At 39.2% G+C, this 17945-nt stretch overlaps 1 protein-coding gene across 1 annotated transcript in view; it reads left to right on the top strand.

Moving 5' to 3' along the window:
• LOC150087275 (TATA box-binding protein-associated factor RNA polymerase I subunit B-like) overlaps positions 1 to 17945 on the top strand; it is a 308013-nt gene that overhangs the window by 204947 nt on the left and 85121 nt on the right. The window contains exon 11 of the mRNA XM_090372434.1: positions 7151 to 7241. Coding sequence (XP_090228560.1) covers positions 7151 to 7241 — 91 coding nt within the window. The remainder of the gene's footprint in view (positions 1 to 7150; positions 7242 to 17945) is intronic.

Raw genomic sequence — 17945 nt, 5'->3', positions numbered from 1 at the left:
TTCACTTCATCAGTTATGCTCTATCAGACTGGTTTATGATTCCCCACCCTAATTTTTATATTTATATAATTGTTTGGTCTACTTTGTAATTAATTAATTAATTCGTTCATTCATCCAGCTAGTTTCCCAATATCCATATTTTACCTTTGTTTTATAGGACCTGAGTGTGATACATAGTTAACAGAAATGGAATGTAACTATTTATATTATTTTGTATCAATATATATATATTCTCTCGATAAAGTTATGTGCTGTGATGCAAATAAAATGTGTAAATGGCATCTTTTGTGTGTGTAGGTAGGTTTTTTTGGTGGGGGTAAATATATATGTGCATACTTTGACTGCACTATATTTGAGTTGTCTTGGTTTAATTAGATCTTAATGTGGTTTATTTGTAATGTAATTTAATTTATATATTTACGAGGGTTATTCAATAAACAATGATCATAATTTTTTTTTCACAATATACCTTTATTAATCATGCGTAGTTTTATGGTCCTTTTCAAAGTAGTCCCCATTTAATGAAATGCACTCACGCCAACATTTCTGCCATTCTTCAAAAGCATGATATAAGCCATTTTTTGACATGCATTTGAGAATTGCCTCTAATATCTTTACAACTTCTTCTGCTGATCGAAAACATTTACCTTGCAGCTCCTTCTTTAACTTTGGAAATAAAAATATAAAAAAATTGCATTGTGCAAGGCCAGAGCTGTAGGGCAGATGAGGAACACATTTGACATTAGTGCTGGCAAAGTACTCAATGACAGTATGAGTAATGTGAAGTCTCTCATTGTCACGATGAGTGCAGTTGTGGTTGTTTGCGATGAATGTGGTCCCACAAAGTGGACAGTACAGTTCTGTAGTAAGGTTCCATAACAGTCATATGATGTGGCACAACATGCTGGTAAAATATTCTTTAAATGTCAAAAAAAGAGAGATAACCATAGCCTTTCCTGTGGAAGCTACAGCTTTTGCCTTTTTCAGTGTTGCAATGACACAGACTTCGAAACAGAACTTTATTGCTTACTCTCTGGGTTCAAATGACGAAGCCCTGTCTCATCCACCGTTATCATTTTATACAGAATCACAATGACAAACCTCCATGCGAATTTGCTTTTGCTCAGGTGTGAGCAGCCTTGGAACCCAGTGCACAAACATTTATCATATGCAAATGGTCATGGAGAATACTGTACGTGCTTCCTGCTGATAATCTCAACATCTTTGCCGGTTTCCTTACTGTTATATGATGATCTTCTCTCACGATTACAGAAGCAGTGTTTGGAATTTTTGGAGTGACAGCAGTGGTTGGAACTCTAGGACTGCTGATTTTTGTGATTGAATCACGTTCATCTTTAAACATCCTAAACCACTTGTGCGCTCTGCTATATGGTAGCATAGATTCACCATAAGCCCCTTTTAACATTTCGTATTCTTCAGCTGATGTTTTCTTGAGACAGAAACAAAATTGCGAGCAGAATACTGCTCCGTGTGTGTCACATTTGTTACATAGACAAAACTGATCAGGCACAAACTTGACCAACTGCCATGGTCACACTGTCTGATGTGTCACCTGCATAGTTGCGGCGCCTCCGTATCCAGGTGGGAAGGAGCAGCGGTACTTAGCACACGCTTCTTGATTAGACCGGAGTTTGAGCCCGTCACCACCAAATACGGAGGATGCGGAAAGGTCAACCTCCAACCCAAGCACTTAGTACCATGCTTGGGTTGGAGGTTGAGAAGACAAAAGAAGATATTTGTTGACATATTCCCGGAGCAATATGGCCTTAGTTGCTAATGCTCCTAAAAAAACCAAATAACATAACATAACAGCATAGTTGCTATGTGACGCAACTTGGTTTGGTCTTAAATTCTGCAGCCCATCTTGTTGGTTGATTTTTTTTTTTTTTTTTTTTTATATGAACCCCAAACATGAGAGGTATTAGAACCTATAGTACTTAGTACCGTGCTTGGGTTGGAGGTTGAGAAGACAAAAGAAGATATTTGTTGACATTGGACTTGAACTTCTGTAGACTGCAATTTTCAGGAAATACGTATGAAGGAAGGTTGTTCCAGAAAACGGCAGTTGAATGAATAAATGAGGAAGATGAAACGTTGGTTCTGTGGGTTTGAAGTTGGACAGTAAACGGATGTTGGCGGCACGTGTTCGGACTGTTTTGAAAGAGAGAGTGGGAATTATAGAAGCCAATTCAGAAGAACAGTGCCCATGGAAGTATCTATAGAAGAGGCATGCAGCAGAAACAGTACGTCTATGAGAAAGCGAGTGGAGAGACTCTGTTAGAGATGAATCATTAATTAACCTAACTGCCCTCTTCTGAATGGAATCAAGAAGCCTGAGACAGGTTTTGGGGGCACCACCCCAGATGTGGGAACAACATTCCATGGCAGGGCGGATTTGCGATTTATACAGAGTGAGCAGCTGTTTGGAAAAAAAGTAATGCCGAGAGTGAAAGAGAAAACCAAGTTTTTTAGATGCAGAGGAAGCAATATTTGTAATGTGCTTGTGCCAAGAGAGATTAGAAGTCAGGGTAATCCCCAAAAGAGATATATCATTTTGCCTAGAAATCGGAGTGTCCCTAAAGATAAGCATAAGGAGCAGAAGAATCCTTTTTGCGAGATATAAGACAAGACTGAGTTTTAGAAGGGTTGAAATCAACTAAGTTGTCTATGCCCCACTGGAGAATTACCTGAAGATCGGCATTTAAGGAATTGGTAGCAAATTTTCAAGAAGTTGAAGCTGATTGAGCAGGACAAGGTTTCTCAAAATGGAAAGTGGAATGCAATGTGCTATCATCGGCAAAACTATGGATAGGATTTCCAGTCAATGAAGAAGGTCATTAATATACAAGAGGAAAAGAGTGGGGGAAAGAACTGAACCTTGTGGGACACCGGCATTAGTGGAGAAGTTAGAAGACAGAGAGCCATCACCCTCAGTGAGCGATCAGAGAGAAAACTGGATAACCAATTACTAAAAACAGTTTGCAAACCATAAGATGGAAGCTTGTTTAGAAGACCTTTATACCAAACACGATCAAAAGCCTTTGAGATGTCAAGAGCAACTACTTGTGTTTCACTGAACCTTTCCATTGAATTAGTCCATAAATGGGTAACATAAGCCAGAATATCACCAGTGGATCGACACTGACGAAATCCATACTGGCGATCGTTGATCAGACGGAAGGTTTCTAGGTAGTTTAAGAGTTGGCGGTTAATTGATTTCTACATTACTTTAGAAAGAGTAGAAGTATTGCAATGGGACGATAATTGGATGGGAGGGATTTGTCACCCTTTTTAGGAACTGGCTGGATATGAGCAAATTTCCAAGCAGAAGGAAAAACACCTTTGAAATAAGAAAGTGAAAAAAGGCCGCAAAGAATAGGAGTAAGTTCAGGAGCACAGGTTTTGAGAACAAGTGGAGAAATACCATCAGGACCTGGAGCTTTCTTAGCATCAAGATTCATCAAAATCCTTCTGATATCCTTTTGACGGAAGACCACAGGAGGCATTGAATGGAGCGTGTTGGGAATGGTGGGGGTGTTTTACCAAGATCATTAATACATGAGCTGGAAGAAAAATGGGATGCTAGCAGATCAGCTTTATCCTTGGCTGAAGTGACAACAGAACCATCTGATTTGGACAGAGGTGGGAGCGTGGTAGATGACTTTCATGAACCGGTGAAATACCACCACTTTGCTTATTGGAGGCTTGAAGTGGTGAAACCCGTGTTTAGTCTGTAGAGCAAAGTTTCCGGCACCCCCCCTCCCCCATACTTCTCCTTCAACCCATGCACGGTACTAAGTACTATAGGTTTTGATACCTTTCGTGTTTGGGGTTTTCATAAAAAATAAAAAAAATAAAAAAAAAGAGATGGGCAAAAGTTCCGGCCAATAGCTTTGGCAAGAGACCAGAATGCTCGGCTACCATTAGGGCAAAAAGCAAGTTTTCTACTCTTAGCCTGTTCAAACTCTAGTTTGGACTGATTAATAACTGCTTTACAATTGTTGCAAGCTTTGGTGTAGGCAGAAAATGAAACTGAAGAATTAGAAACAAGCCAATTACGATATGCAACATTCTTCTCTTGAACAGCCTTAGCACATTTATTGAAAAACCAAGGTTTAGATAAAGGACGAGATTTTAAAGTGGAGTGTGGGATAAAGGATTCCATTCCTGCAAGAATAATTTCACTGACAAAACGATCTGAGCAAATGTTGACATCAGATGTTTTGAAACAGTAATCCGACCAAGGAAGAGAAGAAAAGAAGTCTCGCAGTTCATCCCATTTTGCATTCTTGTAATGCCAAACAACACGAGGTTAGGAATAGCCAGGAGATAAAGGTTCCATTGGAGAAGAGACAATCACCAAGTTGTGATCTGAAGTGCCTAATGGACCTCTCACTTCGACCGTGTACTTAGAAGGGTTGTTTGTGAGAAAAAGATCGAGCGTATTAGCTGTATGATTAGGATTGTCCGGTATTCTTGTAGGTAAATGAACAATCTGTGCAAGGTCATTAGTAATTGCAAAAGCCTCAGCATCTCTACCTGCTGGGTCGGTGTGACTAGAAAACGGAAGCCAGCTGGAGTTGTGAACATTAAAATCACCAAGGAAAATTACCTCACTGTTAGGAAAGTTGGACTGGAGAAAGTCAAGTTGCAAAGAGAGAAAGTCAAAGAGCTCGAAGTGATTAGTGGAGTTGGGAGAACGGTAGAGACAACAGATGAATTTGACACAATGAGGTAGAGAGATTTTAAGCCAGAGAAGATCAAAGAGAGGAGATTCCAAATTGCCAAGTCTCTGACAGGTAATATCAGAACGGACATATGCACAAGTGCCACCTTTGAGGTGAAAGGAATCATACAGCAAATAATTTGGGCATCTGATATGAGCAGTAGTTGAATCAACCGATAACTGAGATTCTGTCAGAAAAAGTACATGGGGTTTGGCAGACTGCAAGTGGAAATGGACATCGTTGAGATTAGAATTGAGACCACGTATATTTGTGAAATGAATTAGGAAATGCTTGGGAGGTTTAGATCTTTTCGCAGATAAGCTTGCTCTATTATTTTGACAATTCATGGTGTATTCAATAGTAAGAAAAAGTGGGTGGGACATGCTGTATGAAGTAATGAAATTTTTGGATATGGCGTACACGTGGTAAGAATATACCCAGATCCTTGACATAACGTGGCCTCGACAATGCTCCCTGCATACACACTACTCGGACTCCCTCCAGTCACTATCTGGCAGAGTAGAGGTAGCAAGATTATACACTAGCTGATCCGGAAGCCTCCTAGAGAGTTACCAATAGGTTCGGTCCGGTCCAGTGTACTAACTAGCAGCCGGCCTGCGAACACCATTTTAGAGCTGTACCCTCAAAATGTAAGGAATATTGGATCTCGCCACGACGTTCATCATAACCTCAAAAGTCGTCAATCATACTGCATGATGGAAGAGAAATGGGAAGGGTTCACCGGAACTTAGCTCTAGAGACTAAACATGGGTTCCACCACTTCAAGCCTCCAATAAGCAAAGTGGTGGTATTTCACCGGTTGATGAGAGTCATCTGCCACCTAGTACTGCCTGGTAACATAGAGGGGCGGCGTTCTTCCATGTGGTGTGGGTGCCACATCTCGACCCCTGCTTATGTTGGTTCACACCTGGGTGGTCACCACCATGTACTTGTGCATGGAGGTTATACCCAGGATTACTAACAGTCCCACCATCGTGAAGGTGCAAGCAGAGGATTTGGCTATCACAGACCATCTGGACTTCACTGAAATTGGGTCCACTTGACTTGAGTGTCACCCGAATACCAGTTCCATCAGCGTTTTAGACTCCCAGGTAGCAAGTACAGCTTGTCTGGCATATCTGAGAGAATGTCTGTGACAACCTCAGGGACCATTCAAGGATTGGTTTTTACTCTAAATCAACTTTTGATGTTAAATTTAATATTTATCATTCACTAGTATTTATACTGATTTAGTTGATATGGTAAAAACTTTGCTTTAATGGACTACATGGGAATTAGGCCTGTTTGTTAAACTCCAAAGAAAAATATGTAATTGCTTCAATGTGATGAAAAATGCTGAACTGAAATAAAAAAACATTAGTTGTAATGATATATTTTACTACACTTACCAGTTGTGTTGTGTAGGAGAGTTTTAAATTTTCCTTGTTCTACATTGGCAGTGGAAACTTTGACTGAAGCTTATTTAGTCTGTTGAGCTCAACAGGTACCTCATGCTGGAGCTTTGGATTACTCCCTGCTGATGTTTGTCTTGCTCAGCAGCCTGAAGAACAGTAATGGTGCAGATGATCCAGGCACTTTCTCTGGATATGAATTTTGTAAAGGATGCAAGCTTGAAGACACTCTTCAGCATTAACCAGGTCGTTTATTGATGCCACTTCTGAATAACTATCTCTACGAGAGTCCTCAGATGGTATTCATATTAGTATTCGCCATAGGCGCATAGAATCTCTAGGCTTTTTTTTTTGGTTGTACCAGCCAAAAAAAAAAAATAATAATAATAATAATAATAATAATTTAAAAAATAATAAATAAATAATAAAATAAAATAAACCAACTATACAACTCCTTCCTTATGTTGGTATCAAAACCAAAATCCACTTCCTTGTAAGAATATTTTGTTCCATTCATTTAAAAGTGCCGGAGATGTTCATCTCCTTCCAGGAGGCATTCTAGTTGAGTCTAGTGTACCTCATATTATAGCTGTGGATACCCTGCAGAGACCTTTGCCTTCTAGTAACCTCCACTTTGTTCTGTTTTTCCTTCAAAACCGTTACTTCTACCTGTACAACCTTTTGCATACCTTGATCCATCTGCTGGATCAGAATGATGGTGGATTGGGTAGAAATGCCAAGCACTTAATTTTCCCATCACAGCTGGCTCCTGAGTACTATGTGAACTGTGACCAGGCCTTTCTGTTGCATTAGTGTGTTTTTCTGGTGCGAGTAGCTTTCTTTTTTTCTTTTCGGAAACCCTGCATGCAATGTACTGCTGTTACACATTAAAATTTATTCATTCATACGTTATCACTGATGAAATGTATATTTTTGATATATTAATCATTTATTGACTACTTAAATAAAATTTGTTGTTGTTCACTACAGATAAAAAGGCATTTATTTGGGAAGATTGGGTCCACTATACAAATCAGAAATTGTCCATTCTCAAAGCCTATTATGCACCTTACTCTTTTAGGTAAGAAACCTGTTATTAACTTCATTTTTTAATCGTTCATATTATTTTGTTATTAATATTCTGTATTGTTAAGGAAATGGCATTGAACGCTTTTCTAATGGCTACCATTTTCAGCTCTCATAGTTTAGCTTGTGACATGAAGTAGCTGTAGTCGATGACTCGATTGTCAGGGAAATGGGAAATATACAAAGGGTACTAGGAAAGTTTTGCAATATGACGCAACAATGAATCACAGGAAGCTGCTTGTTGCTGCATGTTGAGACATGTTCATACGTGCATAGTAGCCGCCGCGCCAAGTTGATGGGCTCAGTTATTCATTAGTAGTGAGAGTGTAAAGTGCTTGCGATGGCATCGTGGTCACGAAATGAGGTAAGGACAGTTTTGCGGTATAATTTCGTGCGTGGTTTAACCACAGACCAGTGCTTAGAAGAAATGACTCTTGCACTAGATGATGATTGTCCACATCGTACAACGATATTCAGGTGGTATAGAGAATTCCAAAGGGGAAATTTCACTCTGGAGGATTCTGAGAGGCCGGGAAGGCCACGAACGTCAGTTACGGAGGAAAACGTTACTGCTGTGAGGAAAATGCTTGACGAAAACAGGCGAGTGACCTACCAACAGATAGAGGATACTTTGGGCCTAAATGCACCAGCAATTCGTGCGATTCTGCAAGATCATTTTCACGTGAAGAAACTTTGTTCTCTCTGGGTGCCGCATCAACTGACTGAAGAGCAGATGACACGACGTGTGACTTGGTGCCGGGAGATGTTAAAAAAGTTTGATAAGGAACAATCTCGGTATGTGAACAACATCGTGACAGGTGACGAGACTTGGCTGTACTATTACGATCTGCCAACCAAGGCTCAAAACAAACTTTGGGTCTTTGATGATGACGACACACCCATAATTGTCAGAAAATCCCGATCTGTAAAGAAGAAAATGATAGCTGTATTTTTCAAATCGAGTGGAATTGTGGAACGTGTCGTTTTGGACATGCAGAAGACAGTCACAGCTAAGTGGTATACTGAACAATGCCTGCCTAAAGTCATTGGATCTATGAAGAACCTGCGGCCAAAGTCAAGAATGGACACCTGGTACCTCCATCACGATAATGCTGCAGCTCGCCGCGCCAAAGCCTGCACCGAATATTTGACCACGACAGGACTGAAACTTCTCGAGCACCCTCCCTACAGTTCAGACCTTGCTCCCTGCGACTTTGCACTGTTCCCGCATGTGAAAATGAAGCTAAAAGGGAGGCGGTTTTCCAGTGATGAGGCCCTTCTACGGGCTTGGGACAACGAGTGTGCTTTACTCCCTAGTGAAACTTGGCAGAACTGGTTTAAAGATTGGTTTCGGAGGATGGAGAGGTGTATTGAATGTAGAGGAAATTACTTTGAAAAAATTAAATAAACAAAGCTGTATTGCAAAACTTTCCTAGTACCCTTTGTATTGTGTAAAAAGGACAGTTGTAATAGGGCCAGGTCATGTCTTCCAGGAGCTAAAGTAAATAAAGTTGTAGCACAGCCATCCCCTTTTAAGGGCACCGAAGGTGATATTGTTGTACACGTCAGTACTAATGATGTTAAGAGTAGGAGATCTGATGATTCAATTAAAAATACAGAGCAATATTGAGAAAATATCACGAGTTAAGATTGAAATTGAAAGTATCTGCAATCTTGTCTGGACACTTTTTTTCTGATAAATTTTTCCTCTGGATATTTTCAGGATCTTTAGTACTTTGAGTCTGTTAAACGATATTGGATTTCGCTTTGATAGAAAGTAGACTGTTTTCATTAGATGGCATCGTTATATAGTTAGAATGGCTTTAAAAAAATGAGAGAGCCTGAATTAGAGCATTGGTTTTACCCCCAGACTGCCACAGTGATTAATGCTCTAACGAATCGTATAGTATAGGAATGTCTTCTAATGATGAATTAGGGATACTGCCTGTTCAAGTTACAATCACCTTTCAATACAACTACACCAAAAGACAATTTAAAGTGGTTTGTGCAAAACTCAATTATGCTCAATACCTAAATGGCCTTCTTACTTATGTGTAATTGGAGTTCTCTCACTGTGTATCAATTATTATCTTCAGGCTCTTTTGATTTTATCATCATAATTCAAGCCTCGCTGCGAGGCAGTGCAAATCTTGAATCCAGAGCAAACATATGAGCATACGAACAGGTGAATCTGTTACGCATTTAAAAATCTGAGACACTGCTAGGACAGCTATTTTGAAGCTTCGGGCCTCTTATCAGTTGGCACGTGCTTCTGTTAGTTAGCGTAGGAATTGAGAATGAGATTAGCTTGGCTCTCTACGGCTCCAGCAAATAGAGAAGTTTTTCTTAAATTTTTACCATTTTATTGACTAAATTGGCATATTAATTTATTTTCTAGAAATAGCTTTATATTCCTAGTTACAATATTTAGTTTATTTTGAACTTAGATTTTGTGGGTTATTACTTAGTATCGGTAAAACTCGTACCATTGTGTAGTATTGATAAGGAATAGCATTACGTATATCTCGAACTTGATAGCGTAAGGCATAATGTAAAACTAGAAAGCATAATATGTAGGACTGTAGTAGGAATCTGTTAGCGTAGTATACTATTGGCAATTGATCAATTAAATATATAAAACCTTTTAATTAAATTTTTATTATTAACTAAATTGTTTTTAAATGGAAATCATGTCCCAGACTAGAGCAGCAAAGCAACTTGCACAAAGTAGCAAAAGTGGTGTTGTTCACGGGAAAACCATAGGGGACGATTCTCCAACGCATCACAGTCTAAAAAAAATGTGCAAAGTGCAACATGTTTGCAGATCTCTCTCTCTCTCTTGAACAGGACATGATCTAGCCATGGAGGATGCGTTTGTGTGCTAGGTGCAGAGAATGTGAAGAAATTAGGCGCCAACTCGGCGTTCTGATGGGCGTCTATGGGAGTTTGAAGAGTCGGGTGGATGCCCTCGAAGGAATTAAAATGGGGGCCCCATCAAAGTTCTCAGATGCCCAACTCAATGCCAGAGCACACTCTTATGGACCAGGTAACACAGTGGCCTAAATGGCCTTCTTCAGGGCAAAATGCGCTGGTCCCACAGGAGCTAGTTATTGTTGGTGACCCAATTGTCAGGGAAACGAAAAATATAATATGCAAAAAGGATAGGTGGAATAGGACCAGGGTATGTCTGCTAGGGGCAAAAGTTGATGACGTTGTAGAAAAGATATAATCTTTTAAGGGCACAAAAGGTGATATCATTCTACATGACACTAATGACATTAAGTGTGGGAGATCTGCGGATTTACTAAGTACAGGTCAATGCTGAAAAAAAGTTGCAAGTTAGGGTTAAATTTGAAAGTGTGCAATCCTGCCCAGACACGATAAGAGGGAGTATATGATGTGAGAGCCTTGTCAATCAAATCGGCCCTGGAGATATCGTGCAGGGCTCATGGGGTAGAATTTTTCTCAGCGTGGTCTATGGTTGTTAACAGGAGAGATTGCTTCTACAGGGATGGGATACACTTAAATAGAAAGGGTGCAAGAAAATGATGCTATTGAGGCAATGTTAATTGGGTCGGAAAACTGCTAGCTTGGGGGGAGGGATTCACAGATTAATTAGGTTAACAGTAGCTGCAGGCAGAGGTGGAAACGATTCTTGCACTGCTTCTATTGGAATGAGTAGCAGCCCAGAAAGCCAGTTAATTCCTGGGGATTTCAGGAACTTCTGGAAGTCATGAAACAAGTAAATACATGGGCTGCATTAGAGTAACTAAGAGTAACAACAGGTGCATGTATACTTGCATGTACACCAATGCTAGGAGTATAATAAACATTGATGAATTTGAAGTGCTAGTTAAGACATCCAAGACGGATATTGTTGGGATATCAGAGACTTGGTACCACTCAGATATAAGGGATGCAGAATTGAAATTTGGGGAGTGCAATGTACACAGAAAGGATAGACAAGATAGGAAGGGAGGAGGAGTTATGCTGTTAGTTAAGAAACACAAAATCTGAAGAAACACATCATCCAGTTGACATAGATGGACAGTGCAATGTTGAGTCAGTTTGGTGTGACCTAAGCACTGTGTAAGCATAAATTAGGCCTAATGACTCTGATGAGTATAATGAACAATTATACAGAGAAATAGAGTGGAACAGTAAATCAGAGTGTCTTATAATGGGAGATTTTAACTTCCCAGATATAGACTGGAACTTGTGGTTTTTTTTTTGGTTTTTTTTTGGTAGTTGTTGGCGCATCGGCTTCTTTGGCCATAATGCACCTCCCAAGGTTTTTGCAGTACTTTGATCCAAGCCCGAGGCGGGATTCGAACCCGTGACCTTTGGGTTGCTAGGCAGGCACTTTACCCACCCGGCTAGCTACTTGTGGGTTGGTCACTCACATGCTAGCAAGGCTTTTGTGGATTTATTGGTTGATTGTTTTCTACAGCAGCATGTTAGAGAGGCAACAAGAGGGAGTAACACTCTTGATCTGATTATCAGTAGTGATTATTCATGCATTAAGAATTTACAGATAAAGGAACCACTAGGTAGCATGATCACAATGTACTGATGTGGGATTTATTTAAAGATGGAACTACCATCAGGGGTAAAGGGAACAGTTTTTGCTTTCATACTACAGTGGTTTCAGGGATTTTTTAGGTTCTATGCAGTGGGACCAACTGACGATGTTACCAACAGCAAATTCTAAATGGGAAGCGTTCAAGGAAGTAACCTTGGAAGCTACAAGGCTTTTTGTTCCAACTAAGAAATGCTGCTCTAGGTTCAGGCCCAAATGGATGCCAGATGAACTAATGAGACTCGTGGCAGAGAAGAAAAATGCATGTGATGCACATATATTGTTAGGCGACACAGTAGCCTATGGTAGATACAAGCTAGTCTGTAATCAAGTTACAAAGGAGTTTAGGCAAGCAAAGTTACATTATGAAAAATCTTTGTCAAAGGATGCAAAGACTTATATAAACTCTAAAAGGAAGTGGATGAATCAGATTGGTCCTCTTGATATCAATGGTTTGACTGTAGATGAACATTCTCAGATAGCTGCCGAACTGAATAAGTATATTGCATCTACATTCACACATGAGTAGTCATTCAAGAAAGTGAGGGCTAGATGTTTATCAAACTCTAACAGAAGAGTTAAATGATTTTGTAATAACTGAGAGCAAAGTGGAGTGGAAATTGTTGAAGTTAAACATAAGAAAGGCACCTTGAGTGGATGGGATCTATCCAGTTATATTAAAGGAGGCAGCAAAGGAAGTAAGCAAGCCCTTAGCCATAATTATGAGAGCATTCTTGGACTCGTGGGGGAAGTCCCCACGGACTGGAGATATGCAAATGTATCTCTAATTCACAAAGGGGGATCAATGGGTGACAAAAGTAGTTATAGATCTGTTAGTTTTACTTCTGTTCCAGGGCAAATGGAGTAACTGGTTAAAGAAGCATTGTAGGATCATTTAGACAAGACTGCAGCAATAATTCAGGCACAGCATGGGTTTGGGAAGGGGAAGTATTTTCTGACCAATTTGATTGGGTACTATGATGTGGTCACAAAAGAACTGAATGCAAAAAATAATTTTGATATTATATACTTGAATTTCAAGAAATCTTTGATATTGTTACACATGGAAGACTACTGTACAAATTGGAGCAGTATGGCATTGAGGGCAAGTTGCTACAATGGATAAAAGGGGTGGGAGAAAACAGAGGGGTGGTCAATGGGTACTGCTCTACATGGACTAATGTTATTAGTCGTGTCTGTTGGGGTTTGGTATTGAGCCCATTGTTGTTTTGTATATTTATGAATGATATTGATGAAGGTATATCAAGCTTAATGTCAAAGTTTGCAGATGATACAAAGGTTGGCAGGGTTGTTAATAACAGTAATGACAGTATGCTGCTGCTGCAACAGGATCTGGAAAAGTTGGGTAGATGGGCTGAGAAGTGGCAACTGAAGTTTAACCTAGGAAAATGCAAAATACTGCATGCTGCATTAGCAGTAACTCTAGAGAAATGTACCAAGACCTTAGGGTAATTGTGCAGTTAGATATGAAGTTTTCTCAGCAGTGTAGATAGGCTGCCAGAATAGGTCATGGGGGTCTTGTCAATGATATACAGGAATTTTGCAAGCAGGGATAAGGAGGTGATTATCCCCTTGTATAAGGCAATGGTCAGGCCACACCTTGAGTACTGTGCACAGGTCTGGAAGCTTCATTTTAGGAAGGATATAGAGTTGCTAGAATCAGTACAGAGAAGGGCAACAAGACTGGTGAAGGGAACAAAGGGGTGCTCTTATGAAGAAAGGTTTAAGTTCTGCAGATTGCACTTTCTGGAGACTAGGCACCTGCGAGGCGATCTGATTGAGATGTATAAGGCCTTGAATGGATTGAGCAGGCTTAATGCTGACGGTATTCTTCCACTTGCGCAGATTGCAAACCTGAGGGGGCATAGATTCAGACTGAGGAAAGACATTTGTAGAACAGATGTGCGGAAGTTTGTTGCCTTTAGCCAGCGGGTAGTTGATTGCTGGAACAAACTGCCATTTGTTGTTGTGGAAGTTGGTAGCTTAGATAAATTCAAGGCAGAACTAGACAAACATTTGGAATGAATGGATCAGTGAAATCAAAAGTTTTTTTTTTTTTTTTTTGGGGGGGGGGGGGTGATGCTGTATAAACTTGCTTACTTGCTTCATGTGTCTGTATTAATGCTAATGTATTCTGAGCATTGTATGGAAGCAAAACTATCAATTAAACACATACAACTGTTAGTTTGCCCTTAATCCTAGAACTTGGCTGTGTTTGTCCTACAGGACCTAGTTCTCTGCTCTTTCATGAAAACAGAGAAATCCTTGTGATCGAAAATCAAATTCAGTGAAACATAGAAATTTTATTTGATTTCAATTATTGTGTTGAAATATTCCCTGTAGTTTTATATTATTGGACTTAAACCTTCAAATCTCAGCCTTCATGCATGTACAGAATAACCTGGTTGACAATCTGAAGATCTTGAGTTTTGTTGTAAACAGAAGTTTTACAAACTGCCATTGCAGTGATGTCTGAAAACAAATACCAAATTTTTTATCTGAGATATCTCCATTTTTCCTGCTCCATCAGACTTGTATCCTAAGCAAGTGCAATGACTTCTCAAAACATTTGCCCTATGGCAGTCAAAAAAATTCTAAGCCCAAAATTTATCAACATTCCCGTGGCTAAATTTACATTGTATTTTTGGAACTCGAGAAATTTCCCTCTACAGATTCCATGGGTTGGCTTTTACAATAGAATAGTTTCATTATGCAACCCGCAATGTAAAAGACCTTCATAATGTCACATCATTCCAGCTCATGAGGGAATAGCAAACTCTGCTACGTTTAATGAAAAACAGTCTGCTCATTAAAATTACAAACATGATGGCTATCTGTATAGATTTCTTTGGGATCTTTGATTCCATTTGAAGTTTAGCTTTTGTTCATTTTAGTTTTGGTTAATGCTCTCTATATTTCCTGAAATTACTTTGATCATTGTTTTGTTCATATGGTTTCTGGTTCATAACAACTTGACCAGTCTGTTTCATGTTGTTGCCCCCAAGGCTTTTATGCTTTCACTGCTCATCTGGAACATTGTTCTTTCTGAATGATTGGCTCCTCGGTATCATTCCTGTTTCAAAGGTTGCCTATACTGATGACCTAACGCTTCTGGTCTTCAGAAATTCACAGTTCTCTAGATGTGTCTGTTGAAGCTGTTATGACTGATCCCCAGAACTGGTCTCAAGTCAACAAATTTCATCTGAAAATTTGAGATATTAAAATGTGAGATTTTTAGGATTTCCTTTTCATCTAAAAAGGAAATCTTAATATCTCACAGCATCCTGTTGTAAAATTATCTGATCAATCTCTTGTCAAAGTTGCTTTTCATAAATTTTTCGAGTTTATATCAGGATTAATTATTATTGCAAAACACTAAAATTGTCCACAATCTTCTGTAATATTGAAACAATATTCTCTCTTTCTAGAATCGTCTACAACATTCCCACATTCTGGAAACTCCTGCAATGTTTTACCACATTCAGAAATATTTGACACCTCTCTGGAATATTCTTGAAATTTCTTAAATATTATATAAGTTTTTTGATTTTTATGCATAAGAGAAAATATTTTAACAAAAATTGGTAAAGAAGTTTGTCCTATTTTAATAATAACTTTGAAAATTAAAAAAAAAAAATTAAATGTGATTCCAAACTTTTAAGTGGGAGTGTATATTGTCCAAGAATGAGTAAGGTACCACCAGCATTTAGCATACTAAATTCATTCAAAGCCGTAAACACCTAAGTGAGATTTCCTTGCAGGTGCTTAGTTTCCCAAATCTGCAGTTTGCAGAAATGGTCTTTCTTGCTACAAGTACCCATTTGTTCCCCTCACTAATCTCAGTGCTATTTTCTGCACACATTCTAACAGATCTGCATCCTTCCTAAAATGAGGTCCAGACCTGTATGCAGTATTTAAGATGTGGCTGAACCATTCCTTTATATATCAGTGTTTCCCAAAGTGTGTTATAATGCATACACATACCACCAGGGGGTCCACGAGAGGGTTTAAAATGAAAGAGAAGGTTCTGTTCTTTTGCTCAGTAAGAGAATACATTATGGTTACATGTTACTATGTAGTGCACAAGTTTCCATTGAAAAATGATGAGGTAGCACAAATTTCATAAATTGGCAGATTCAAATTTGAATCATATTCAAATTTGAAATTTTTTTGGGCTAAATTTTTTTGTGGATAGAAGTTGATACCATAATAACATACCACATACTGTTATGAAGTACTGAGCATGAGTGAATATTAAGATAGGCTAGAAAAATAAAAGGCAAGTTCTGATCTTTTCTTTCTACTGATGCTTTGGAAATACTTCTGATTGCCATGTCTGGGCAGCAATATCGTTGTTATGAACAAAACTTTGACTTGGCATTTTTGGAGAGGGCAATATGTGCAACATTATCTTTTTTGAAGAAGTCAATATGAGTTGATGTCTCAATACTATATCCAAAGAAAAATCCACAGACAGAAAAATATCTGAAAAATATCAAAAAATCTTAGGTATTCAAATATTTAAAAGACTGCACTGATAAACAATCCTATGGCTGTACTCTAATGCGAAATTTAATTTGTGGTCCAGTGTGGACTTCCTGCTTTTTCTGAAAGCCTGTTTTCCCTCCTGTTTTTTTTAGTATTAGTATTAATAGTGGCAAATGATGTAAGAAAGCGAGCTTATACAACATCAGCTAAAAAAAAAAAAAAAAAATCACACCATTCCCTCCAAATCACTGTCCAGTTCCTCCTTAAATTTATTTAACCTATCAACTTCCACAATGACAGATGGAAGTTTGTTCCAGCAATTAACCACCTGCTGGCTAAAGGCAAATTTCCGCACATCTATTCTACATCTGTCTTTTCTTAATTTGAATTTATGCCCCCTTATGTTCGTAATCTGAACAAGTGGAAGGATCCCATCAGAATTCAGCGTGCTCAACCCATTCAAGGCTTTATACACCTCAATCAGATCACTGCGCAGGTGCCTAGTCTGCAGCCACTACAATTTTCAGAACTTAAGCCTCTCTTGGTAAGAGGATCCCTTCATTCCCCTCACCAATCTTGTTGCCCTTCTCTGTACACGCTCAAGCAAATCTACATCCTTTCTAAAAAAAGAAGCCTTCAGACCTGTACGCAGTTCTCAAGGCATGGCCTGACCATCGCCTTATACAGAGGGACAATCACCTCCTTTTCCCTGCTAGCAAAATTCCTATATATCATTGACAAAACCCCATGACCTGCTCTGGCAGCCTGTCTGCATTGCTCAGAAAACTTCATATCTGACTGCACAATTACTCCCAGGTCTTTTTCATTTTCTACCCTCTTAAATATAGTACCACACAGTTGGTACGTTTCTCTGGGGTTACTTCTACCCACATGCAGTACTTTGCATTTTTCAAGGTTAAAACTTCAGTTGCCACTTCTTAGCCCATCCACCCAAAATTTTCTAGATCCCATTAACAACCCTGCCAACCTTTGTATCATCTGCAAACTTCGACACTAAGCCTGATATACCTTCATCAATATCATTGATAAATATACAAAAGAACAGAGGACCCAACACTGAACCCTGTGAGACTCCACTAATAACATTAGTCCATGAAGAGCAGCACCCATTGATTACCACCCTCTGTCTTTTCCCACTCAACCATCCTTTTATCCATTGTAGCAACTTACCCTTAATACCATTCTGCTCCAAATTGTACAATAGTCTTTCATGCGCAACAGTGTCAAAAGCTTTCCTGAAATCCAAATATATGATATCAAAATTATTTTTTGTATCTATCCAGTTCCTTTGTAACCACATCATAATATCCTATCAAATTTGTCAGACAAGACTTTCCCTTAACAAACCCATGCTAGTGTTGATCCACTGGTGATATTATAGCTTATGTTATGCCCATCTATGGACAAATTCGTAGCCGAGTGGTCAGGAGCGATAGTGCAGTAGCACACGCTCTTTGAGTTGACCAGGGTTCAAGCCCCTGACTGCTGAATATGGTCGATCTGCCAACCCGCATTGGACCAGCGTGGTTATGGTCCATTTCCCTCAACATGAATTGTTGAGGAGGCTTCCATCCTGCAGTGGGTTGATAA

The sequence above is a fragment of the Mastigoproctus giganteus genome, chromosome 4, assembly GCF_048544385.1.
Source record: "Mastigoproctus giganteus isolate SK-2022 chromosome 4, ASM4854438v1, whole genome shotgun sequence".
NCBI lineage: Eukaryota > Metazoa > Arthropoda > Arachnida > Uropygi > Thelyphonidae > Mastigoproctus > Mastigoproctus giganteus.
This window is presented reverse-complemented; position numbering and strand designations above follow the sequence as displayed.